Raw genomic sequence first — 26,060 nt, 5'->3', positions numbered from 1 at the left:
GTTTCCAGTTTCCCTGCTGGAGGATTTTGCTCCTCAGTGCTGCTGGCAAGGTTGTTTCTGTGAGAATTTCCTCTTCTACTGTTGTCAGGGATACTCTAATGGCTCAAGCCATTTAAATGACAGCTTTCTTCTAACTCCCCTTGTTTTGGCTACAGTGAGTTTGGGAGTCTGCTCCAACAGGTACATGATGAGAGGCAGATGGGGTCCTTCCCTTTCTTCTCTTCCATACCTTTACACTCACCAGCAATTCAGCTCTTCCCTATTTCCTCGTTTTTCTGTTTTCTGTCATACTTCTGCTTCAAGCCTCAACCCTCATTTGAATTCTACTGTTACATGCCCTGGTTTTCTATGTTCCTCTTTTTAGTGTTTCTTTCACCTTGTCTCTGATTTCCCTTTTGTTAAGACTCCAGCCTGTACAATCTCCTCTTGAACCAGTTAATCTGCATGGCCAATGTTGGAGGTGTCAGGCTGCCTGTATCAGTGGGACTGGGTAGTTCATAACCATGATTTTCCATGTTGTCGTGTCCTTTGCGTCAGTGTTAGCAGGTTCTTGCCCCACCATGGAGAAGAAAGCAAAACAAAACAAACTAATGACCAGCAAGGGGACAAATAGTTGAGATTTGAGGGAGTTTTCCGTAGCCAGTGATTTGGATCAGGCATCACAAAAAGTAGTGAAGCTCCTGGTTAGCCTTTGAGGTCTACTTGAATCTCTGGTATTCAGCAGTATGAAGGGGTGTCTCTGTGCTCCTGTAAAGCCCAAAAACAAGGGAGCAGAACCTCCAAATTACTCTATGAAGCCCTAAGCCAGTATCCTTATGCAAGTACCAAAGTACTATTTCTGCACCCCCTCACAAAATGGAAGAGATGGAGTGGAAAAACTGTGATCAAAGATCTGTCTGATTCACACCAACTTTTAAAATTACAGCTTTTGAATGAGTTCTGTTAAGTGATTCTTTGCTTGGCTTTGTGGCTAAATGAACAACACAGCCTGTCTTTCACTGGGAGTTCACCTTACTGGGTGGATCTGCCTGGGGGTGTTCTGACACTCTTGTAGGGCCAGCTTATGTCCTGCAAACACACTGCCTTTCTTCAGGCTCCCAGTGATGTGCCTCTTCTTAGGTGTTGTATTTCCAATCATAGTTTATGGATGATCAGCATTTCAGCTATCAGGCTGCATGCTGCTTAATTTCATTTATTTTATATTCAGTACGTCTTACAACATAAAATTCACATTGCTTTAGATGTTCTCATCATTCTGTGGACACAGACTAACTTATTTAAAATAGATTTTTGAATGACAACATTAGCTCTTAATGTGTCTGATATCTCTATAGCTTCTTAAAAATCCCCACTGTGTAGTATGTAATAAAGAAATGATAAAAAGTATGATGGATGTGCACTGTTATAAACCTTGTTAATGCAAAATAACCTTTTATAAAACTTCTCAGAGGTTTCTAAATGAACAACAAAACATGCATAGTACTTAATTTTCATAACTTTTTAATATGGTGCATTAGAAATGTTGTAAAGCACATTAATTAAGCAATAATCTCTATGGCTTTCTGTATATGAAGCAATAAACAGCTAATGGAATAGATCACTAGGCAAAGCAGAACAGAATTTGTTTAACCAGTCTGGGAAGCCTACACAACAAAATACATTGGTCTGTTTATAAAAGCCAAAAAAACCCAAACCTGCCTGTCACTAAGAAGTTATGTGTGTTGCACCACTTCAGATTTCAGTAACTTCTGCAGGATTCTGGCACCAAACTTCCAAATCTGGGAAGAAATTCACTGCCTGCATTACTTTTGCAGTTATTGCTATCACTTGCTTTTTGTATTCCAGATAATGTGTATTTCAGAAAGTGTATTGATCAAACATGCAAGGAGATGGCACTTGTCCTGAATATCCACCAGTAAAAGTGAAATAAGCCCAGGGACAGGGCAGCTGATAAAGACATGAACATTAATGTACAAGAGATACAAAAAATGAAATAAATGAGTTAAGGTGTTCTCCTGCTGGTTACTGCTTCTCTTCCTGAGCATTGTCATTTCCATACCCTCCTGAAGGGGTGAAGGTGGGAGTGACTCACTGTGGATACAGCTCTGGTGGGGACACTTCACCTGGGAAGAGACTTAAATCTGTCGTGGAGATTGAGACAGATGCAGGAGACAGGCAGGCAAGGCTGGCACTGTAAAAGGTTGGGTTTAGCCTTGTTTCTGTATGGAAAGCCTATTAATGTAGTCACAGCATAACTGGAAGTTGGTCATGCCACTGATTCAAGCCTGGTGACAAATTTTGACTTAAACAAGATAGACAGTGAATCAAGGAAAGCTTCTCTTGTCTTGCAACAAATATACACAGTACTTACTCACTGCTGTCTCTTGAGTAGTCAGCACAACTCAGGGCTATTGTGTTTTCTAAAAATATCCTAATGACTCTTTCCTTTTTTTTTCTCCCCAGAATGTTTGTATGATAGAATAGCACAAGAAACTGTGGATGAAACTGAAATTGCACAGAGACTCTCCAAAGTCAACAAGTACATCTGTGAAAAAATCATGGATATCAATAAATCATGTAAAAATGAAGAAAGGAGGGAAATTGCAAAGTACAATTTGCAATAAATTTTGGATTTTTAATAAAGTCTTAGTGTTTTACTTAAGTGTTGGTTTTTGATTTGTGTGGCATTTTTGCTGATGGGAGAAGCTGAATCGAAGCGTTGCTCTCTTCCTATAACTGATTCGTTTTTTTTAGCGGTTCTGTCATGGTGTAAACTGCTTTTAACTAATGTAAGATATATTGTAAGTTCACTCCCAATGAAAACTGAAGTTTCCAAGGTTTCTCCAGCGAGTTGCTGTTTGTTACCTGCGGTTGTACGTTGGTTGTGGTTCTGCGGACACCGACCCGTTTGCCCTGCGTTGAGTTTTGCTGGAGTTAGTGGATCTCAGCTGCAGTAAAACATCTGCTTAGAAGGAAGAACTGTACAAAATTCACTTTGCTATTGAAAAGGATTTTATTGTATTTTACAAAGTGTTTTTTTCCTGAAATGAAGTTTCAGTCGTTTGTTTTTATAAATCTTTGTTTTGATCTCTAACAATATATTTGATCAAAAATACACAAAGAACGTTTCTTTTTCAATTATCTTGTAGGCGGATCACTATTACCATCTCAGTTAAAAAAAAAAAAACAAAAACTAAACAATGAACAACAAAGAACCCAAAGGTGTAAGTTGTAAAATCATGATAATTCATTTTAATAAATAAATCTAAAACCAGTTCTTTTACAGGGACCAAGACACTTCAAATTTCTGGTTGTGGTATAAAGCTCCTCAGTGTGTCCATACTGTTGTTCTTGAAATATTACCTTTTTAGTGTATTTGTACTTTCAAACAATTTAAGAATTGCCACACTATGGCAAGAGTATGTACAGTAGAAAATTTAGTACAGTTTTGTTTGGGTCCATAATTTAACAATGGACACTTTTAGCACAAATTTTAATTACAAATAAAAATAATTTTCTACATTGAAGTTAGACTTGCGATGCAAAGTTTTTAGAAATAATTTGTCATCTGAACTATATGTTATTGTCTGTAAGTGAAGCAAAATATTCTCTTTTCATGAAGGATTTAGAGATAACTTGAGGTCTGGATTGATGAATTTTAAGGGTTTGTGATCTCACTTAACCTTCCATTTATTTTGTGCTCACAGCTGTGATTGTCTGCCTTTCAGTCTGCCTGTTCCCGAGCATCAGCATTTGTTTCTTTACCACTGCAATTCTGTTTCCTGTAGGCTTGAAAAACTTCCCATTTCTTATCACCTTCCTGTAGCACTGGTTCACCCTGAGGTGAAGCCTTTTTCAGTGTCCTGTAAATGTGGATAATGTGGAAAGGAACAGGCTGCTGGGGTGGGCTTGCCATGCCTGGAAGTGTTTAAATGATAAAAGATATAGATGTGGCACTTGGGGACATGGGGTAGTGGTGGGATTGGCAGTGCTGGGTGAGTGCCTGGACTTGATGATCTTAAAGATAATTTCCAACCTAAATGATTACATAATTCTTTAATGTTGAGGGCTAGAATGTAAGAGAATAGTGCAGAAGGTAGTCTACACCTGAAGAGTTGCAGCTGTACTCATCACCAAAGATTAAGAACAGCCCTGAGCTTAATAGGCCAGAGCTGTGTCCAATAAGGAGATGAGTGCTACAAAAGAGTGGGTTAGCTGGGTGAGAAGAGAGTTGGAGTTTGTTGGTTGTGCTGTGAAGAGAGATGGAGTTTGTTGGTTGTGCTGTGAGGGGAACTGCAGTTTCTTGGCTGTGCTGTGGAGAAGACGGAGTCAGGGCTGTGAGGAGCTGCCCATGAGAAATCACCGAGAAGGTATGGGAGCTTTGAAATAAGATGACAACACTTTAAAGGGCTGGGTGAGTGTTAGAAAAAGAGGAGGGCAGGAGGAGGTGTGCTAGACCTGCCCTGCCTCTCTTGGAAGAGATGAGACAAACAACAGGTTGTTTCTCCCTGTACTTCACCTGTGTGTAATTAATGTCTTAACTCATAACTAAGTGTTTGCTTTATGCTTTCTAAAGTCACTTTCATGGTTGCCTTGCACCAACCTCATGCTGTGCTGCCAAACAGGAACACCAAATTTTCACCACTGGTGCACCTGCATTCCTGTGCCTTCCCTTAACCCCACAGGTGTAACTGAACAGGTGTGTCAGATCCCACTGATTTCCAGGGTTCATTTCTCAGCAGCTGCTTCCCATAGGATGGAGCCAGAGCTGTTGTGGTGAGGGGTGGAAAGAGCAGGAGTGTGTTTTTCCAGTGTCTTATGTGTGCCCTGAAGTTTCTTTGAACGGCCTCCCTTGTCTCCTGCTAATATCAAAAGTGTTCTTAGGTAGTGTTTAATGAAGTGCATAAATGTTTATGTCTCCTAATTTGGGATGATAAATAGCAGATTAGTGTTTAAAATGTCAGTGCATGTATCCTTTTATTAATTAAAAAGAACAAATAGAGATAACATTGAAAAACCATTTAAACAGCAATTTTCCCCTTTTCAAGCAGACTTGTGAATGTGCAAAGTTGGGGTTTTTTAAGTGATACTAAGGCAACCCACTATTTTGGGGAAAATGTCCGTAATTTCCTCAGTCTTTTATGGTTTTAGTACTAATGTGTTTCCATTGTAACACATTCTTTAATGAGAAGATCAAGCTGTACTTCTTAGAAGATAAGCCTATTTTATGAAAACTGGAAAAAGCAGCTTAGAATTTAATTAGAGTTAGGACTCCAGCCTGGCCCCAAAAATCAGAGGTGTTAATTCCTTCTGCAAAACCAGCATCACTTTTCTAGGGCTTCTCCTTGACATACTCATCCCATCAGATGCTAATACTGCATTTTGCTGAAGAATTGAAATGTTCTCCTTGGGCACAGTATCTATGGAAGGCTTCATTAAGTTTTTCCTGGAGATTTCATCAACCCAGGTTAGTTTTCATTTGAGTTCAACAGGGGTGTTTGGGTGGCACAAAAAAGTTCAGTTCCCTTTGAAACTTAGTGTCAATGGGAGCTAAGAAATGTGTCCATTGGACTGGGCAAGTGGTGTTTAATGCGCCACTCGAAACTTTGTTGAGTCATGTTAAAGAAGTAGCATATATTAAAGGTAGAACATTGTATTTCAACTTGAACTAAATCTTTGGATACTGGAAATAAGTTTTTTGCTAATAATAAGCCATTTCTGCACACTGTGTTGTATGGTAGCATGCTGGGGGCTCTGCAGGGAGTAATGGGTGTGTGAATAACATTTTATACTTGTATTTGGTCATTACTCTTGTCTTCTCCCTCCCCATGAGCCAGTATCAAGGTTGTCCAATTGTTTCCCAGTGTGTCTGTTTGAAGTAGGGAAATAGGCTGCGGTTCCGTGTTCCAGCAATACCCAAGAAAAATAGGAACTTTAATGGGGTGTGCTTTTCTGCATTGCAAAACCGATGTATAAATTAACTGTGAGTTTCATTTCATTTTCCTGCACTGCGTTTATGGCCAGGGCTGTTCTTGTTGGTACATTAATTTTTCCATAATTGTGCCTGCCTGTACATAGTTTGCTTTGTTCATTTTGTGTCTGCTGTGAATCTACCATAGGAAACTTTATAGAAAATAGTCCCTACTAACTTTTTCCTCTAGGGTAACTTCTTACCTGTACATCATGAGAAACAGGAGAGAGTTTTGACAGAAAATGAAGTAGGTTTTATTACACCCTGTAATACCCCTCGTTCGTCATTCTAAGATTTGTGCCAGGCCATTACCTCATACTGTAAACCTGAATTTGTAAGGATCAGAAAGACATGGATTTAAGAGGAAGTGACAGTTTACTTTTTTTTAATCAAAGCAGGAAGGAGGTATTGCTGTTATATGAATAATCTGATCTTCTGTTATCACGCATTGCTGCAGTAATTTGTGATATTCACAATCTGATCCATATTAAAGTGCCTCTGGCACACTTGCAAGGAAGCAAGATTAGAGTTAACAAAAAGGGCTTTATTTTCTATTAGTGATTTTATAAGGGATATGAGCTGTTGTGTTAAAGGAAAGAATCCTACCAGGGACTTTAATACCTGAGTCAGGAAATCTAGCCACTCAATTAAAAAAAGAAAACTAGTATTTATTAGAGAGGGGAAAAATGTGTTTGTTTCTGCTGTTCCAGAACAGGTTTGGATTTACTGGTGCTTTATAGAGATGGGAGGGTTTTTTAAAAAAATAGTAAAATACTTATGTCAAAGTTGAACTCTTAAGTAGGAATTCAAGGTTGCATTGGTTAGCTGTTGTTGGCTGTCAAAAGCAGGTGCATTCTCCCTGTGGGAGGTCACTTCTTTGCACCTTACCTTTGATGTTGTATCTGAGAGATTACTGTGATGGCTGCTTTGTTGTCTTAAGCAGAGATTATTGTCCTCTTGGAGGTTTTAAGTAGCAATAAATTGAACTTTTGGGATTTACTGAAATTGTAAAGATAATTCTACTTCACACTTCCAGAATCTATAGACTTTTAAAAATTAAGGCTAAGTGCAGGTTATTGTTAAAATGATACAATCTTGATGCAGAAGCTCAGAGAATTGTGTGAATTGGGAGCATTGTGTATTAGCTGTAGTTTCACTGTGTATGAGCTGTGTTCATACCTCTTGAGAACACCAAATCTGGCTGGTTTCAAAAAGGGAAAGCAAGGTTGTGTCACATGGAGCTGCACTGAGGATTATTTCAATATTTCATCTTTCTGACATGAGAATTCTCTTCTGAAAGAGACAAAGACACAACTTGTGCCTCCTCAGAATGAGGTGGTTGCTTTCTCCATACTCTTGAAAATATTTGTCATTCTGTGTGTGCCTTTAGTCTCGGATTGATGAAGTCATAACATCAATTGCTCAGACTTTATTGGTGTCATTTTTTTAATCATAACAGTGTGGAACTCTGAAGTGATTCATACAACACCGAGGCAATAAAAGCATTATGAAGTGCAATCATTGCACATTTCATGCTCAATAGCTAATTTTTAATTTCACCATCTTGGATATTTTTTCATCCCCTCAGGGTTCCTAAATAGGGAAAGAGAATCATTTGGACTTGGACAACAGGAGCAGTGACTCAAGAAGGAATTAATTTATGTGGTTGTTCATCTGTTTTACTTTTGCAATTATTTCTCCTGTTTATGTTTGAACAATAACTTTCATTCCATGCGTCAGATACCCTCCTGTCATGCACTGAAATCATGGTCCTGTGGTTGTGAGATCATATGTTTACCATAAAGAGGAAAATACCTCACAGCATCAGATGAAGTTGCATTATGGCTGGATCAGAGCAAAGGTGAAAGTGAGCCTGGGAGGGGAGGAAGAAGCTGAGCCTAAAGGATTTTTTTCTGTACTGCCTTCTGGCTAGAAAACTTCTTCCTACAAAGAAAATTGTTTCCTCCACATTTAGCAGGATATCAACTTTATGTTCCTTGTTTATTGATAGTAAAACCTTAATGGAACTGAAGTCTTTATGAATATATATGTTCATTGCATCAGGCTACCTACTGTTATGCTGAATTTTGGTCTTTAGTGATTTGAAATTAAAGAGTCACAGAAAATTTTCTGAACAATCCAAGAGAGGCATAGGCTGGGGGTGATTTAGCGTTTATTGTAACATAACGATTGCTAAAAGTTCTGTGAAATAGAAGATAAGAAATGATGTGTGTTGGTGCTTGTGTATCCTTTATAGTTGGCCTGAGCTTTCATGCTTTTGGCGTGGAGAGGGGTGCAGGTTTCATGGGACAGGCTGATCATTAGAAGAATTGGCTGTGAACACCCTTTGGTGTCCACCCTGCTGAGTGTGAGTGATGTCCTGGGACAGCAGCAGAGGGAATGTGCCTTGATGGTGCCATATCACACTGGTGCCAGCCCCTTCCACAGGAGACTCAGATGAAAATGCTTTTATGGGAGCTTCATATCCTTTATACTCAAATATATCTTTAATGTCAGCCCAAATGTTTATTTAAATCTTACTGAATTGTAGTTTAGTTTTTTTAAAAAATGTACTTTGATGTGTTTCTCATTTTTCTTGTAATTAACCGAGTATCATTATGGGAGATGTCTTTCTCCATGTTTCAGTTGGGGTAGTAAGCCACTGATACTTGAAAATAGTCCATTTGGACATTCTGTATTTGTGAGCCAGATGAACTATGACTTTACCTTTCCTCATGGAGTCCTTTTCAGGATTTATGGAAGTACCTTTAGAGAATAATTCTCAAAATGTGTAGGATGGAAGGTGGATGGGTCAGAGCATTGCCTCCAAGTTAATGTTCTGTGTTTTCATTTCTTTAAGAGTCTTAGCTTATGAAAAACTAAAACTCTGTAAAGTAGGATTTTGCTTTCTTTTCCTGCACTGTATATTAAAATTCTTTGAGACTCGTTGGTTTTCTTGGCGTTTGCAAGGACACTTTCATCTCTCAGGACCAAGTTCTTCTTTCTGCTGTAGATCCTTACAGGAATAAGCAATCAAGGGTGTGCCTTTTGGGATTAAACAAAGCTGAAGGTGCTGTTGTAGGATGATCTCTCCTTTGGAGGACAATACAAGGAGCCACCCTCCTTGCTAGGATTGGGAAGGACACCCTTGAGAGTTGGCTTCTCTTTAGGTATTGTCCCCTAATGCAGCTCATCCAAGAAATGTTGTTTATTGCCACATTGGTGGGTGTGGGCAACTTCCACTCTGTGGCTTTCCTGAACTTACAGAGTAACTGGGATTCACTCATCCAGCCTGATGTGGAGGAGCATCCCAGTCTGGTGGTGCAGGAAGGCAAAGAGGTGGCAGAAGGGTCACATAGGCCTTTCCCCCTTTTCTACAGAGAGTTAGTTTGTGCAATTGAGGTGAAGTCAGTACCCAAACAGCAAAATCCCAAGCAGTTTAACTGGCATTTAAGGTTTCAATCAGTGAAAAGTTTTATTAATAGGAAAAAAAAATAATCCAATCACTCTTAAAGCTCACAGAATTTAACCTTTAGGAAGTGGCAAAATCAGCATTTTCTTCTGCAGCCAGGGACCTCTCTCTATTGCACATACACAGCTGTATGAGTACAGGTGTGATGTGCCATTATTCTGTGTAAATCTGTCTGTGCCATGTAAATCCACAACTGATAATGTTCCTGATGGTCCCCAGCCCTGCCTGTTTTCCTGCTCTTCCCTTTTCCATGCTGTTCCTTCTGCAGATGGGAGTCTGTGCTCGCCTCAGAGGGACAAGGCAGGAGCGTTTCATGTTTCCTGCCTTGCAAATTGTCAGCAGGGCTCTGAAGTGAAATACCTGCTTGTTGTTCCTGGGGGTGACTGACACAGAACTAGAGCATTTCCTTGGGAGATCTGGTAGTGCTGCTGTCACTGTAAGGCAGACTTTGCCATTCAGGGACTTCACACAGCAGCATTTTCTTGTTGGTTTGTTTTATTTTATTCCCCCCCCCCCCCCCCCGCCCTGCCAAAGCCTAGATTGTAGCAAAGGAAATTTCATTCTCACATGGAGGTCTTTAAGTGATAACATGGAATAAGTAAATCTTTCAGCAGTATCTCTTAAAAACATTCATTTCTCAGAGGTTCCCCTGCTTTTGCAGAGGGTCAGTGGCCTGGAAGTTTCACACCTAATGGCAGTGCCCAGGTGAGTGTGCTGGAAAACATTGGGCACCTTGACAGATTCATTCTGATCTATGGCTTTAATTTGCCCTCTGTTAGTTCCTTTTCCCAGCTGCTGTGTGAGAGCAGCCACCTGGTGAACTGGGGAAGAAAGAGCCATTTCCAATTCTGTGATCTAAGGGTGGTTCTTGATAAGGCTGTTTGTAGCTGTGCCTGGAGGTGTGCAGGCTGTGGTGGCTGCTGGGCTATTCCATGAGCTGGTGTGGCTCCCTGCAGAACACATCACAAGGCTTCACTCAGCTGCTCCCTTGAAAAGAAACCTTGGCTGGACCACAGCAGTGCTGTTCAGAAAATAAAGCATTCTTGAGAATCCATCAAAGTGTGAAATCCATCTTTTCCTTGAGTGGTTTATTCCAGTGCTTAGTGCTGCCCTCGCTGCTCAACTTGTGCCTTATTTCTCTGTGAGTCTTTCTGGCTTAACTTCTTATTCCTAGCTCTTAATTTGCCTGTCTTAATATCTTCCCCCAGTATTTCTGCAGCTCACAAACACCTCAATAGACTGACTGAGTGCCTTCACTCTCCTTCCACCACAGATTTTCTAGGTCATGACTGACTCATTTTTGAAATGCTTTTCCTTTATGACTACCCAAACTCATTTGAGTTTTATGGAAATTCTTTCTATAGGAGTGTTTGGTTTAGTTAATGTGATACAATCTGGTGGTTTAGGGCACATCACTTTGTATTAAAATGTGATATACAATACTAATTTCATTTTGTGGGCCAACCTTAATTTAATTTTGAAAAAAAAAAAAAACCCTGATATAATTTGATACTTAACCAATTGATGTCCCAGTGTATTTTTACTCTATTACTAAGTGTAGCTCTGTCCTGGAAATGTTGTTCTTCAAATGAGTGTTTATCTCTGCTCCACTTTCCTCTTTGATTCTGTGCCACTCACATGCCAGTGAGGAGACAGAGCATGTTCCTCCTGCTTTCCAGCTGCTTATTCCTGCCCTCACAGCTGGGCCAGGCAGGTGGGTGATGGGGCCCAGCTGGGCTGTGAAGGGCAGCAGGTGAACAGAGTTTCACAGAAAATAGGACACTGAAGAGGTAAAACTTGGAAGAAAGGGAAGCCAGAGCCATTTTACTCCTGTGGAATGTGCCTTCAGGATACCTGCAGGGTTTCCTTGGATGAAGATGGCTTTGAATTGCCAAAGGATGGGGAAAAGTTATCATCATTATGTTGTGATGTGTTCTCAGAACTGGGTAGAATATCCTTAGGGAGAAACTTCAACTTTTGTGGGATGACTCCACTCTCCAGCCAAGTCCCAAGAAGGAATCTGACCTGACAGAAGAGCTTGCTGTGCATCAGCCCTTGCTGTGTCTGCTATGATAAATTAAAGGCTGCTTTGGATAGGACTTATACATATTTTGTTTGACCATTCCTGCTAAATACTCAATATCCTCTCTTAACCTCAGAGATGAGATGAGGATCTGCCAAGTTCCTCCACTGAGATGGTTTAATGAAAATTGTTCTTTGCCAGAATTTTGAAGGTCAAAACCAGCTTAAATATGTAAACAGATATTCTATCATGGTAAAGTAAAAAACTTACAATTAATCTCTTCTAAGAAGTCACTTCCTTCCTTTGAGAATTTTGAATTATGCTAGACAAGGTTCTTCTAAATTTCCTTCATCATCTCTCTGAAGATTCCCTGTTAATTAACTTAGTCATTTATAAACGTTATGAAATCATGTTATTGACTTATTTCTATTTGTAAAGGCACCAGGAAATTTGTGTACTGCACCCTTTGAAAAGTAATTAATGTTTCACTCCTAAATGCCTATTGATATTTTTGTGCTTCCTATTGATTTGAAATTAATATCTCTGCCAATTTAAAGCTCACATGCTGGTTTGTCCAGCTTCCAAAGAATGGACAGGACATCATTGCTGAGCTGATCTAGTTAAAATGATGGCCCTCGTCTGATGACCTCAAGAAAAGAAGGACTGGCAAAGTTCTGCCTGGTCTGGGCTCCCTGGGGCTGGTGGAAGGTGACCCTTTCCCACGTGCTTTGGGAGGGGCTGGGTAGGTTTTAACTAGCTAGTGGCTTAATGATGGGAGGAGTTAGATCGGTGCAGTTTAAGTGCATGTTGTAATACCAAGGGCAGAAACCAGTCGATGCCCTTACCCCAGTGCTGCAGGATTATTAAACACTCTGGGCAAGGCCTTGGTGATGTTTTGCAGGGTTATGGGTGGTGCAGAAGTTGCTCTCGAGGTCTCCTTGCTTGTCCGACTAATCCGATTTCCTGTTTGGGAGCTCAGGTAGAACCTGTACCTGAGAGAGGTTTCACCTTTGTGGTGCAAGATCTTGCTGGATTTTCACCCTTTGTGCGTGAGAGATTTCTCATCAATACCTGACCTGTGGTGAGATGCAGAGAGTCCCACAGGCTGCAGAGTTTGCCAAATGCATTTAGGGTGGGTGGTGCTTTGTGTGCCCTGGCCCACTGCTCAGGGAACCTGCATGGCATCCTCCTCCTTGAGCCAGGGCTACACAGGCAGTTCCACAGAAACTTGGGATCTTTTATTTTATTGCTGGGCAACAAACTCTTTTCTGGTCTGGGAAATGAATTTTAGTGGAGCTTTTTTAGCAGAGGGATGGTTTGTTGGCCAGTATTGCCTCTGCTCTGCATGTGAAAATCTCCCATTTGTACTGTCAGGTACCCCAAATGTAATTACTGGAAGAATCAGATATGGTATGATGAAAGGGATTCATATTTGTTATTCAAGGTATTTGTTATTCTCTGTATTAAATACTTCAGCAAAAATTCAGTAACCAGTTGACCTCTTTTGAGAAGTGACTCATGGCAAAATTTCAGTGACCTCTTTTGAGAAGTGACTCATTGCATTTTAAAGCCTTTATAACCAAGCCTTCCCTTCTTGTCAGGGACACGGGAGATGAATAGATCGTTCCTGTCTGCGATTTCCACTCTCAGGGGAAGTCCCTTTTCACTGCCTGTGGTGATGCTCAGCTGCATCACTGCTTTTAATTGCCTGCAGGCTCCTGCAGGACTGCCTGTGTCCCCTCTGGCATGACCTACATCCTTGCAGAGCCACGAATCCCTTGGCACTGGTTAGTGGAGCCTGAGCACAGGACAGAAAGTCCTGTTGTTGCTAATCCCTCGCTGACTCCCAGGGCTGGAAGCTATGTGACAATCCCTTCTTTGCCTAAATTCATCTGGCATTGCCTTGCCTGTAGGAGGATACAAATGAATTATCTGTTTTAAAGGTGATGGTAAAAAATGTGGGTGGTGTCTGAAGCATTATGGATACTGGGTGTATCCACAATGAAACTCAGGGAAGGATGTATTAAAAAGAGCACAGGAATTCCATTCTGTATATGTGGCTTTTCTTGAAAGAGGGAATAAATAGTGAAATAATCATGCCAGCTGTAGCCTGAATTGCCTTGCTGCAGGTCACATCAAGCTGTATGGATGTGTCAGATAGTTCAGTTTAATTGGAAGGCTTGGGCTTGTGGAGGAGTAAGATTATATTTTGGGTGAGTTAAAGTAAACATTACAGTCTGCTATGGAAAGGAAGAATTTAGAAGATGTCAGGGTCTTCTTGCTCATTTTGGAAAGTTCTCCAAGAGTATCTGTTCCACTCTTCTGTAGCACTGGAAGTGTCTGGACCTGCTGCTGGACCTGTAACACAGGACTGAAGTTACTGGTCCTGTGCTGTTGAAGTCCCACTGTTCCACAGGTTCATCTGTTCAAGTTTGACTTTTTCTATGCTCAGGGCAGATAAACTGAGGACATTGTTCTCCAGGACTTGATTATTTTGTTTCCCCCCACCCAGCTTCCAGTCTGATTTTACTCACCAGCAGCAGTCTATTTGTTTGTTCCTGAGTTGCTGTCAAGTTTGAGCAGCTTTTTTTCCCTGTCTCTGAAGAGTTTATGAGAGATCATATCCACTTTACCTTTGCTAGGCTGACCTGCCTTTTAAATTTTTCTTGGGAGATACATTCACCAATTCATCTGCTCTTATCCTACTCAGTGTCTCCTGCACTTGCCTGATCTCTCCCCATCAGTGATGCTTTTGTGCTGGGTTTTATCTTGGGTGGTAACAGTACATTTTAGAGACATTATCTTTCCAGAAATGCCTTTCTCTAGAAATATCTTCATGGCTTTGTCATGCTGAGGGCTCATAATTCAGCTGCAATCAATGCCTCTGCTGAGGTTGTTATCCTTCCTTTGAGTTAATGTATAGCAGACTTCCTATCACTGTAGGAATTTGCTGTCAAACTCAATCTCACCTCCATTATTCCACTTCTGAAAGTCATCTGGAGGGATCTCTACTTCCCATCTGATATTTCTCTGTTGCCACATCATACTGATATTACCTCCCAGTATGGTGCCATTAGTTTGTCTCTCTAGAGTTTGTCCTTAGCCAGTGCATAAATGAAAACTGCCTTTGCTTTTATGTAGAGTTTTACCCATTCTAAAACTGTTTGTAAACATTTAATGAAGCCTCAAATTGTCCCAGGGGAGAAAATAGTTTTCCTTCCAGTAAATGACTGAAACAGGGAGCTGGTGACTTGTTCAGCATCACACCTCGAGTCAGAAATGAGCACGGATGACACAATCCCAAGCCCTCTGTTCTAAAAGTCATAAAATAACACTGTATGATCTTTATCAGAAAACTATCAAAAAGCTTTTATAAAATGGGGAATGTCAGTGCAAACTTGAGGCTGGGATCTGGAAAGCCATCTGGAAGATAAATTTAATGGGAGCTGTGTTTTCAAGGTTCTTGGGTAGCTTCAGGTAGTGATGCTTGGATATTTCAGCCATTTTTGGATATTTTGATGGCTCTGATTTCTGGGGTGCTGTACCTGCATTTCCCCATGGTACTGTTGCAATATCAGGCTGAGCTCCACCATTGCTTTTCTTTATATATTTATGAAACATGAGTAGCTCAGGTGAGCTGATGGTTTGTAGTGCCACACTCCTCTGTATTTGCTTGCCTCGAGGACTTGTGGCAAGATTCATTTTGAACTCTCCAACTCTTGAGCTGCATGCGTAATATCCCTAAAAAAACCCACCCGAATGTTCACGTTGCTCCCTGATGCCCCCAATTCTAGTAGCTGTTGTTGTGTTTATTGTGCAGATTAATCTTTAAGCACGGAGTGATTGTGAGCTTAAGCAATAATGTGGAGTGAAATCTCCTCAGCAGCCGAGTTAGGAGGGAGTGCATTCCTGAGAAAGCGAACGCTAAGCTCCGCATCCGCCTGTGTAACCTGGCACCTCCCTTGGAGCTGGGATTAGTCTAATTCCCTCTGCTGCCTCAGCACTGCCTGGCCTTGCTTCACTCCCCCAGCATCCCAAACACCACACACCTGCCCACAGAAGTTGCCACTTTGGGATTTGCACAGTTTTACCTGCCCATTCTCTGCAGCCGCCCCCCTGTCTCTGAGCCGGGGAGGAAACTCCAGCTGAAAGCTTCTTAGAAAAAAAACCAAAAAACAAACAAACAACAAAAAAAAACCAACCAAACAAAAACCCAACCAACCAAAAAAAAAAAAACTAAAAACCAAAAAACCCCACAAAACCAAACAAAAAAACACCCAAAACCCCAGCCAAAAAACCCCACCAAATAACCTGGGCATATTACCTTTTGCTGTTAGTTTTGGGTACAGGGTAAGAGTATACCAGCTGTGTACAAAGGTTGAGAAGGGCATTTAGCCCCAGGTAGTATAATCTTTTGATGACAAATGTTAAAATTTGTCATTAAATTGCTGCAGTTTAGCAAACCATAGCTTTGTGTTTGTGTGTGAGAGCAATCGCTCTACAGTGGCTACAAGCCTAAACCCACTCTCTGTGAGCCAAAAGAAGCCAAACTACTTCAGGGTTTTGCTGTGGAAGTGCACAGGACGGGGGTCACGTTGGTTCCCACATGGCCAGAACAGGAGTCTGGGTGCTGCTGTGGCTGAGCTGGATGCCAGGGTTTAGAGTGAATTGTTTTGATGGTTTTCCGCTGTCAAAAAATGGGGTTTTTTCCTTCATTTCCCATTGTTTCTCTTGCAACCAGAAAAACCCCAAATTAGCTTTGTTTGTGGGAATACGCAGAATCACGGAGTTGTGCTGGCTCACAGGTCCAAGGGCAACAAAAAGAGGGTGCATCTTTTGTTTCTTAACTCTGTGGATACCATTCCAAAGGCGTAGTGGAATCCTGAAGCCCCAGCCAGAGGATCTTGTTGTGTGCACGGCTTTGTGCATGCTCTCTGTGGCCCTGGCCAGCCCTGGGCATGGGACGTGATGCAGAGAGGCTCTGAATTCCTATTAGAGGCAATGGAACCTTTCCAATGGTCACAAACCAAGCCCACAGGGAAGGAATCTGCCCTCTGCACAGTAGCAGCCCCATTGCTCAAGCTCAGGGCGGGTACAGCCAGTGCGAGGCGGCCTTGAGAGGAAGTGTCTCTGGTGAGATGTCCTAGTATGGGGTTGTTTGCATAGCTGGGCATTGTAAAAAGGATTTCTTAGGAGCAGCTTTTAATCTTTGCCGAAGTGGAGTTGTGCAAACACCGTTCTGACATCAGTCGTGCTGGTGGCACATGTACACAGAGCAGCAGTCACTCCTTAAATATGGGAATCACAAATACGTGTTGACAGAAAAATATATTTAAGCAGTTTCCAGTGCGTGCTGTAATAAGGAAACCAGCCATTGTGTTCCACAGAGCTGCATGCTTTAAATGCCTAACAGTAGAGAACAACCCAAAGTGAATCACAGTAATAGAAAAGGAAGCGTTTACATCTCTCAAAACCTTCTGTACGATAATCATTCCTTCTTTACAAATTTGATTTCAGCAAATTTGAATCCAAATGTGATGAAGTTTCAAACGCAGGCTTTCATGGCAAGGTACAGCTCGGTGTGTAATCTTTTGCAGGTGGCTGTTACTCATTTATTGTTTGTATTTCCATATTGCTTAGCAACCCCTGTCCTGGACCAGGACCTCGCTGCTGCAAGTGCTCTGCTGACACTGGTGGAATGGATGGCTGCTGCCTGGGAGAATGCACTGTTTTGTAGGGAAGCCAAAAGTAAACTAATGGTTTCTCATTCTGTCCTCTCCGAATGAGAACTGATGAGGCCCAGCTGATATTTAGCCATGGGATTAGAACTCTTGAATTACTGAGTCAACACAAATATTTGGGGGCCCTGTCAAGCACGCAGGCTCAAGTGGGTGTAGTTTTCCCAGGTTTTGCATCCTGATGGCCAAAGCAGGGAGCTCAGGCTCCGAGTGTGGGGCAGGCTGGGATGCGGCTCCCTGCATCACCATTTATTGAAGGAGTTGCTCAGGCGAGCAAATAACCACTCATGCTTTGTGCATCCCTGCAATTAAAGAGGTGCAGCCTACCCTGCATTGCTGAGCACTTATTAATCCCTCCTCTGCCAGTGGCACAGCACCTGGATCCCTCAGACAGCCCCTGCACTCCACGCTCCCTGCTCTGGCTGGGGAGGTTATGTAAGTCAACGTTTGCGGAGCTGTGCCCGAGTCCCCGGCTCACCTCTGAAGCAGAGATGTCCTGATGTTTCAAGGGTTTGTAGAAAGCAGTAATATCTCAGTTTGAGAGCTGGAAAGTTGGAAAAAGTAGACTAACTTTTAGTCTCAAAGTCCTTTCATCAGCAAATTCCACGCAGCTCCGGCACAGCTGTGCCTGAGCACTTTGGAGTAGGGATTTGCTGCTGCAGAGCAGAGCAGCCACTGATCACTGGCAGCTTGTGTTTGATAATCATGGCCAAGCTCTTAAATAGTGAACTTCATGCCTGTGTTTCAAACCCTCTCTTCACCCTGCAGCAGCCCTGCCTGCCTTGGACAGTGGGCAGGATGCAGTGCAGTCCCCCTTTAGACAGGAAACCTGATTGCCTGGCACTGGAAAGGGGTTTCAGTGCTAAACTGGTGAAAACTAAAACTTGAATGGTATTTAAATACTCCCAGATCCTTTGGAGCTGTTTCTGGTGCTGTACTAGGGTGTGTTTGGCTCAGAAGGGGTGAGGCTAATATTCTGCTCATTGACAGTGCCCAGATGCCACCCAGGCCATGGCCAGGGCTCTGCACAGCTGTCTCAGGATGCTGGTGGTTTGTGCATGGTGCTGTTTTTTAATAGCAGATCCTTGTGCCCAGAGGTCACACAGGGGAACCATGTGAAAGGCCTTTGCTTTGAGAGGTTAAAAACAACTTATGTTAACTCTGGACTCCAACCAAAGCTGCCCAGCTGTTTAGCTGAGACTGGGAGCTGACAGGCCAAAAAAAGGGCACACACAATTAAAACGTCACTCTCTGGAGAGACAGAGAGAGACAAGGGGGTAGCCATCATTGAAACCAAAGTGATGCAGGCCTGACTGCAGGGAATGGTGTGGGAGGAGTGTGAACACTGTGAGCATGGGCTCAGTTTCCCCCAGGTGCCCTGGGAGAGGAGACAAACCTTCCTGTGATGTGCATGGGGTGGGTGCTCGTGCTAGCAAAGGACACCCTGAGCTTTAGTTGCTGGAGTTGTGTGGCTGCAGGGTCACTAGCTGAACTTTTATTGGTGACTAAGGGTGACAAATACCTCATGTAGAATTCACCTTTGTTGCAGGGAAGCAGTGGCATGCAAAACCTTTTTTTTTAAATGTTCCCTTTATGTTGGTTCCCAAAGCCATGAGCTTCTATATTCCATTTCTCATTATCTGGTACTGATTGACTTGTCTGTGACTGACATTTTGTACACAGCACTTGTGAATTTCTAAATAGTGTCCTGTTCACAGGGCAATTATTGCTCTGTAAATGCCGAATATTTGGACTCTGAATGCAATGGCCCATGCTTCTAGTTTGACTTTCTCCAGTGTTATCCTCCTTCCCTCCTTTCTGCCCACAAAACTCACATTGCTGCATGGGAGCACGTTTTGTTGTGTACTTCCCCTTGCAGTGCTTTAACAGGTTGAGCAAACTTGCTGAGCAAACTCTCCAGCCAAATACAAAGAAATTCATCTTTAAACTTTCCCAGCAGAAAGATGGAAACTGGTGAAATATCCCTTTGGATCAGCCTCCTCTGTCAATGGATGGTTCCAATGCCCAGCTCCTTCTGCAGTGTTTTTCACAGCAGCTGTGACACAAATGCTGCCCTAAAAATATTTGCATCTTCTTAACCTTGATGTCATTGCCAGTGGTTGAAAATGCAAACCACCTATTTTTATGAGTTTGTCTGACTTTGTTCTACCTGACATGGCACTGACAGTGTTATGTTTGGCTGGAATGCAAATGAAATGGTGTCATGGGCAAACCAGTCCAAAAGGCCAAAGGAAGGAAAGTTTAATATCAGTTTAGGGGAAAAAAACCAACAAACATCATTTTCTATCTTTATAGGCCTCCAGATCATCTATGATAGTGATGTAAGCCAGCAGACATCAATATTTTCCCTAATAAAAAGAAGCATACGTTGTCAAAAGTAATTTACCTCTTAAAGGATCCTGAAGTGTGAAAACATAAGTACTTTACAGAGGAATAGAGATGAACAAAAGGTAGGAAATACTTTTCATAGACGCCTGGTGAAGTCTGATTATTTGTGGCCTCATCAGATTTTTTTAATGAGAAAAGAAGGGTAATTTCAAGCTCCAAATCCAGCTTAGCTGTGAAATGAGGCAAAAAAAAAAAAAATTGTATATCTTTCTGAATGAAGGGGGAAAATTATCTTCCTGTAAAATAATCTAAAATTGCTGCTTATTCTGTGCTTGTGTGCTCACAGAACCCTTTCACAAAAGAGCCTGCCTTCCTTTCACCAGTGACCTGGAAACAGAGAAGTTGTGTGGCAAAGGTTTCTTAACCTTGTTGCCTTGGTTTCTTCCAGAGCTGTGAACCCTATTCCTCCTTCCTCCCAGTGCAGTTTTCCCTCCACTGGACAAACCTGCTCTGTTATATACATCACTCTTCTACCCTACCTGAAATGCTAAGTTAAAGCAAATTTCTGTTTGTTGCCAGTTTGGGTTTTAGTTTGGTTGTTTTTGGTTTGTTCTCAGTAGTATTATTTTTATTATTAGAAATTAAAGGATTAGCCCCAGGTTTAAAGTTGTTTTTTTTCCCCAACAAACTTCTATTTTGCCCAAAGCTTTCCCCTACTGTAAGACTAAAAACATCCCCATGAAGCTTCTGTTACTGCCATTTGTGGAGATTTCTGTTTTTCTGCGCGTTTGGAATTGTCAGGGACAGACATTTCTACCTTTGTGTGTACAAGAGCAAATGACAGGAGTCAGAGGCTGATCTGCCTAATGCCCTCTGACAATGGGTGTGTGGATTTTACAGCACTGAAATCAGTGAATTATTTAAAGTTTTTGCACCAGATTAGAGCTTGCAAAGCCAGAAGAGAATGGTGGAAGCTGGGACATGCCTGTGCTGGCTCTGGTGCCACTTTTCCCAGGCATAGCTGAGGTAGCCCCTCTGTCCTGCACAGCTGGCTGTCCCCTCAAGTGCTGCTTGGAAAATGCAGTAACCTGGTTTGCTCCTGTAGAGAAAAACTTCTTTGCCTTTCATTCCCTGTGTGGCCTTTTGATATTAATAGCTGACAGATTTCCACTTCTTTGCATTTTTTTAATCTGCTTTGTATATGCCATTTGTTATCTCTTTTGTATATGACAACAGTGTAAGGCTTTTGTTGTACACATTTTTAATAAAAAAAAGCCAAAATATTTGAAAGCTGAAGCGGATATTACTTCTCCCATGGAGTATGCAACCTTTGATAGCCCAGACCTTTGATAAAAGTGTGTTGTAATCCAGGCACTGTATTCAGAAAGTATTTAAATGTTTGGTGGTGGGTCTGGCTCTTTGGAGCAGATGAGCATTTTGCTCTCAGAAGAGTAAACATAGTAAGAGACAGAGTGAGTAAACATAGTGGGAAAGAGTTACAATTACAGACAGTGCTGGCACACGACATTCAGCCTTTGATCCAGTCCTGAGCTCTTTCAGAGCCCCACTGCTTGGGCCTGGTGCCTCCTTCCTCCTGTCAGAGGGGCTGGGGGCAGATGGGGCATGGGAGATGTGAAGGTGCGGCTGTGGGGGAGCTCTGGGGGGAGCCCCATCCTTTATCCCAGACCCTGCTGGGCTGGGGGCTGAGAAAAACCCTCCTGCCAGAGGCTCTGCATCTGCTTGTGAGGCAGGGCCTGAGAGGCAGAGGAAGGAAGATGGGGTTACCTGGGATCAAAGCCCACAGTGCAGCGCCAGGCAAAGCCCTGGCACCATTCTCAGAGGTCTCCTGACAATTTGGAGAGGCTTTGAAGGTGGAGGCAGGACCCCAGTGTTTGATGCTGTGGGGAAGGGCAGGCCCAGGCAGCGTGGATGAGCCCTGAACTCTGGTGAACTCCTCTTTCTCACTCTGATGTTTGTCTTAGAGGCCCTGGGCTAGAACATTGCTGTGGCATTTCACCTCCTGGCCTGCAGCCCATCGATGCTGCTGCCTCCCCTTGCATCACTGAGCCTTGTTATGAATGGCTGGAGAAAGTGCCAGCACAGATCTGCTGCTGCTGGGGGCACTCCCCAAAACAGCCCACAACAACACCCTGGGTTTAAAAAAAAGCAGGCCCTTGGTGTGCTGATGTTACAGCAAGATTTGGTGCTGCACATGACCCACTTAGGGCCTGGGAATGTTTTCAGCTTTGCTTTTTGTCACCTAGAGATCCTCGCTTTGCCCTGTGCCGTCCATTTTTAAAAAGGAAAGAAAATAAAAAGACACAACAAGAAGGCTTCTCTATAGCTGTGGCTTACATCCTTGCATAAACCATTATGATTTTCACATTGTGTGTCTGTGTTACTTTGCCTTTTTGTGGAGTATTCCCAGTTCTCACACTGCCTGCCCTTAGCAGCTGAGGTGAATCTTATGCACACCCACCCACCCCTTTCCCTGTTTCCTTACTGATGATCTTCAGGAAAGTGCCTTTATTTTACAGACAGGACGTAATGAACAGGGAGGAAATAATGAGCTTGAAAGGAGAAGTGTTGAAACTGCTCATAGTGAAAGTTTTCCCAGTGGCGTGGCTCAGGTTGAGCCAGGGTGACAGGAAGGACCTGCCAGTGGCAGAGCTAGAAAGTGATCTTGTTTTGTAAACAAACTGCTGGAACAACTCCTGCAATGTGTTTGTGCCCTCTGTGACAGAAAGGCATCTGCCCACGCAGCCCTTGGCACTGATCAGAGGATCTGGATCTGCTTATCAGCTGTGCTGGGAGGGAGCAGAGCTCAGTGTGCTGAGAGGCACTCGATGAGAGCATCCAGAGCTGCCCCTGGGTGTGCTGAGGGCATCCAGAGCTTCACCTGGGTGAGCTGAGCTGCCCCTGGGTGTGCTGAGGGCATCCAGAGCTGCCCCTGGGTGTGCTGAGGGCATCCAGAGCTGCCCCTGGGTGAGCTGAGCTCATCCAGAGCTGCCCCTGGGTGTGCTGAGCATATCCAGAGCTGCACCTGGGTGTGCTGAGGGCATCCAGAGCTGCACCTGGGTGTGCTGAGGGCATCCAGAGCTGCACTTCGGTGTGCTGAGGGCATCCAGAGCTGCCCCTGGGTGTGCTGAGTTTCACCTGGGTGTGCTGAGCATATCCAGAGCTGCCCCTGGGTGTGCTGAGCATATCCAGAGCTGCCCCTGGGTGTGCTGAGCATATCCAGAGCTGCCCCTGTGTGTGCTGAGCTGCCCCTGTGTGCCCTGCCCGAGCCCTGTGCTCAGGGCAGTGTGGGTGCCCTGCCCAGCCCAGCAGTGGCAGCAGGTATGGATGGGCAGCTCCAAGGAGCTGGCAGCAGCCCCGTGCTGGATCCAGTGTGAGAGCTGCATTCAGCCCCCACTTAGTGAGTCTCTCTTATCTCATGGCACTGCTCCTGAACAGAATGATGCACTGCTGAAACACTCCCCAACAATGCACCTTTTTTCTGTAGGATGCCCATTTTTTTGCATTTTTTAAGCTTCAGGTAGTACAGGTTGCCAAGATTTAGCACATGCATCACCTGTGCTGAATGACTTAGAGCCCAGCTGTGATCTAATGCTGCACCTCAAGTTATGGATCTGCTAACCAGCACCTCTCCTTGGCATAGGCTGCTGGTTAGAGAGGAAATCCCATACCCTTTCTGCCTGGAGTTGCTCTTTAAACAGGGATGCTAATCTTGGTGGACCCTGATGGTTGTGCTGTGCTGATTTGCTAGTTAATATTTTCAAAGCACTTTGAAGATGAAAAATGCTGAGTGTTATTGGCCTTTTATCTAAAAAAGACATTTTAAAACATGGAGCTAGGGAAAGATCTGCATAAATTAACACATGTTGATTATGCTCTATCTTTCCTTTTCATCTGAATGTATTAAGTAGCAAGAGAACTGTGAGAATTTGTATCTTTCCTTTTCATCTGAATTTATTAAACAGTAAAAAGGACTCTGTGAATTAGTAATCTAATTTGAACATCAAACCAAAAGCAAAATTCTTCCTAATCCATCTTGCAGATCTCTCACCAGCAGCAGAGTTTTCTTCCATATCTCAGGTTAAGAATGAAGTTTCAGGCTCAGGTCTTGATACTTTCTGGATTGACAAGAACTGAAATACAGATTTATTTTTTCAGTTCAGCCTGGAGGGTCAGTAACAATTCCACTTTGCAGTGAAAAAAATGCTGAGCATCAGTCAAGTCCAAGTTGCTCACCCAGATCAGTAATGTTGAACCAGGCAGTTTTCACTGATTTTGGGAGCAAGCTCTGCTTTAGAAACTCCTGAGATTTTCTTGCCCTTTAACAGAGTAACATCACTTCAGTCATTTGAATGTTTTTTTTCAGTAAATGTACATGATAATGATAACTTTTTGTACTTCATGAAATTTTATTCATTCTTGCAAGATCTTTTCAATTGTGAAGGGCAAGATAATATATTACATTGTGATCTGTTATTTTTTTTTGCTTCAAAAATCAGATATTGCTAATTTTAATAGAGGCTACATAGCACAAAACCCAGTGAGGGATTCTGTCTTGGCTTCATGATTTGAGACAAGTTGCAGCTGAAAAATCTTTTTTTCCCCTTTCCAATTTCCAATGCCAGGGTGAAGGGAGTTACAGATATTTGGTGAAAACTTTTGAGAATTTTAAACCTTTTCAATGATAGACTACAGCAAGATGTGGGGAAAGGAGACAGGCCCCTGATGAGCTGGGAGAGGAAAGACAAAAATTCCAGCTACTTAGGGAGAAACTTCAGAAGTCAGGATCTCTCCAGCTTGATGCTGATTTCAGCAGCAGATAGATATTTCATTTTATGCAGTCCACCAGGTGAAATGAGGAAAAAAAATGAAAATGTAGTTTGCTGCTTTTGTTTTGAAGTGTAACAGATCTTAAAAAAAAAAAAAAAAAAAAAGAGGGGGTAAAAACCCAACCCACCAACAGAGAATAAAAAATTTAACCTCTGAAATGGTAGAACCCTCATTTAGCAATAACCCTTTACCCAGACATTATTGCCACTGGTCTCCCCAGAGCCAGGAATGGTCCCCATGGTGGTCCCTTAGGATGAGTGGCTGGAGCAAGCAGCCAGAACATCATTCCAGAGTCCCCATCCCAGTTTTCCTGCATCTGAGACCTTGAGGTGGCACCACCACCCCTGATCTCCTGTTAGCAATGAGATATTTCTCTGGCAGTGACACACAGAAGGATATGTGTGTGCATTTGCTGGTATATGTGTACATTCTGCTGGAGAAAAGTGCTGTGAAGTTCTTTGGTTTTTAGTTTTAAAATAATTTCCTCTTTGTGAGTTGTTCTGGATGGGGGTACCTCCATACTGTGGAATAAAAATTAAGCCTCATCTTTTCAGCAGAAATGAAAGTCCTTGGTAGTCACTGGAGTAGCTCTGGAGCTCATCTGCCAGTCTAGCTTGGTGTTGAAGTAATTAAAGAGGTCAGGCACAAAAATATTGTGCACCTGGAGCTTTGCCAGCCTCCTTCCTCTTTCTACCATCTCTTATCACACCCGTCCATTTGGGATTCTTCCACAAGCTTTGTTATATTCATCGTGTAGATTAGTGGTCTGCAACTATTAACAACAAACTTTGATGCTACAGAGTGGGAATTGCTTGAATAAACAATTTCACAAGTAAATGGAGTCACAGCTCTGAACCAAGAGAGCTCCAAACTTGTTTTAATTTACAAAGGTCAAAAAGTAAATGGGATTGTTGCTTGGGGAGGTAACTTGAGGAGAACATGCAGTGTTCCCTCACAACAAAGGGATGAAGGGCAAAAAATTTGATTGACTTCTGGAGTTTGGTTTTAATTGGCTTTATTCCTACCATCGCCAGCACAGCAAGAACCCTTGTGAGCAGAAGGATGCTGGTTGGTAAAGGTGCATTTTTTTTTTTTTTTGCAATTTTTACCTTTTCAGAGCAGTTCAGTGCAAATTTTCCTCAAGGCATAAGCAGGAGAGTTTGCTCCAGAAAAGAGGAGACAGTGGGGCAGGAACTGCCAAAGGAGCAAGTCTGGGTCACTGTTTCTGCCTGGGTTTCCTGAACATCTTTTTTCCAGATGCCTCACAGCTGCTTCTGAGAAAGCAATTTTATTTTGTTTATTTGCTTGTAGTCTGGATTATTTGTGCAGAGGAGTGGAGAGCCATTTCCTGGCATTTTTAATTGCAGAAGACTGTCACTTGCAGTGTGCAGGCAGTAGGGTTTACTGAGCATTTCCTGAGAGATTTAGCAGGATATTGGGAGATCAGTTAAGTGTCTGTAAAACATCTGACTGCTCACTCTGGATTTACCCACAGCCATCCTCAGCTGCCAGTGCTGCCTGCCAGGGTATTTCTGCTCATTTCCCAGCCCCTTCCCTGCTGCCCCAGCTGCCCCTGGGTGGTGGGATGGGGTGGGCAGGTGGAGGGACTGGGCAATAATTTGGAAGTTTGATGGGAATGTCACAGAGCAGTTGGGATTG

The 26,060-nt window shown here is 42.8% G+C and overlaps 1 protein-coding gene across 14 annotated transcripts in view; it reads left to right on the top strand.

Annotated features, from left to right (window-relative positions):
- The window catches only part of LOC129124075 (BEN domain-containing protein 5), an 883,204-nt gene that overhangs the window by 557,109 nt on the left and 300,035 nt on the right, over positions 1-26,060 (top strand). For 11 of the 14 annotated variants that reach the window (XM_077182503.1, XM_077182502.1, XM_077182496.1 and 8 more), the window contains one exon: positions 2,464-2,662. The exons of the other annotated variants lie outside the window; for them this stretch is intronic. In XM_077182503.1, coding sequence (XP_077038618.1) covers positions 2,464-2,624 — 161 coding nt within the window. In that variant the 3' untranslated portion in view covers positions 2,625-2,662. Of the gene's footprint in view, positions 1-2,463; positions 2,663-26,060 lie in introns of those variants that run through there. 14 annotated transcript variants of the gene reach the window in all.

This window comes from Agelaius phoeniceus, chromosome 8, assembly GCF_051311805.1.
Source record: "Agelaius phoeniceus isolate bAgePho1 chromosome 8, bAgePho1.hap1, whole genome shotgun sequence".
In the NCBI taxonomy this organism is placed as follows: domain Eukaryota; kingdom Metazoa; phylum Chordata; class Aves; order Passeriformes; family Icteridae; genus Agelaius; species Agelaius phoeniceus.
The sequence above is the reverse complement of the archived record's forward strand: the minus strand, read 5'-3'. Positions and strand labels throughout refer to the sequence as shown.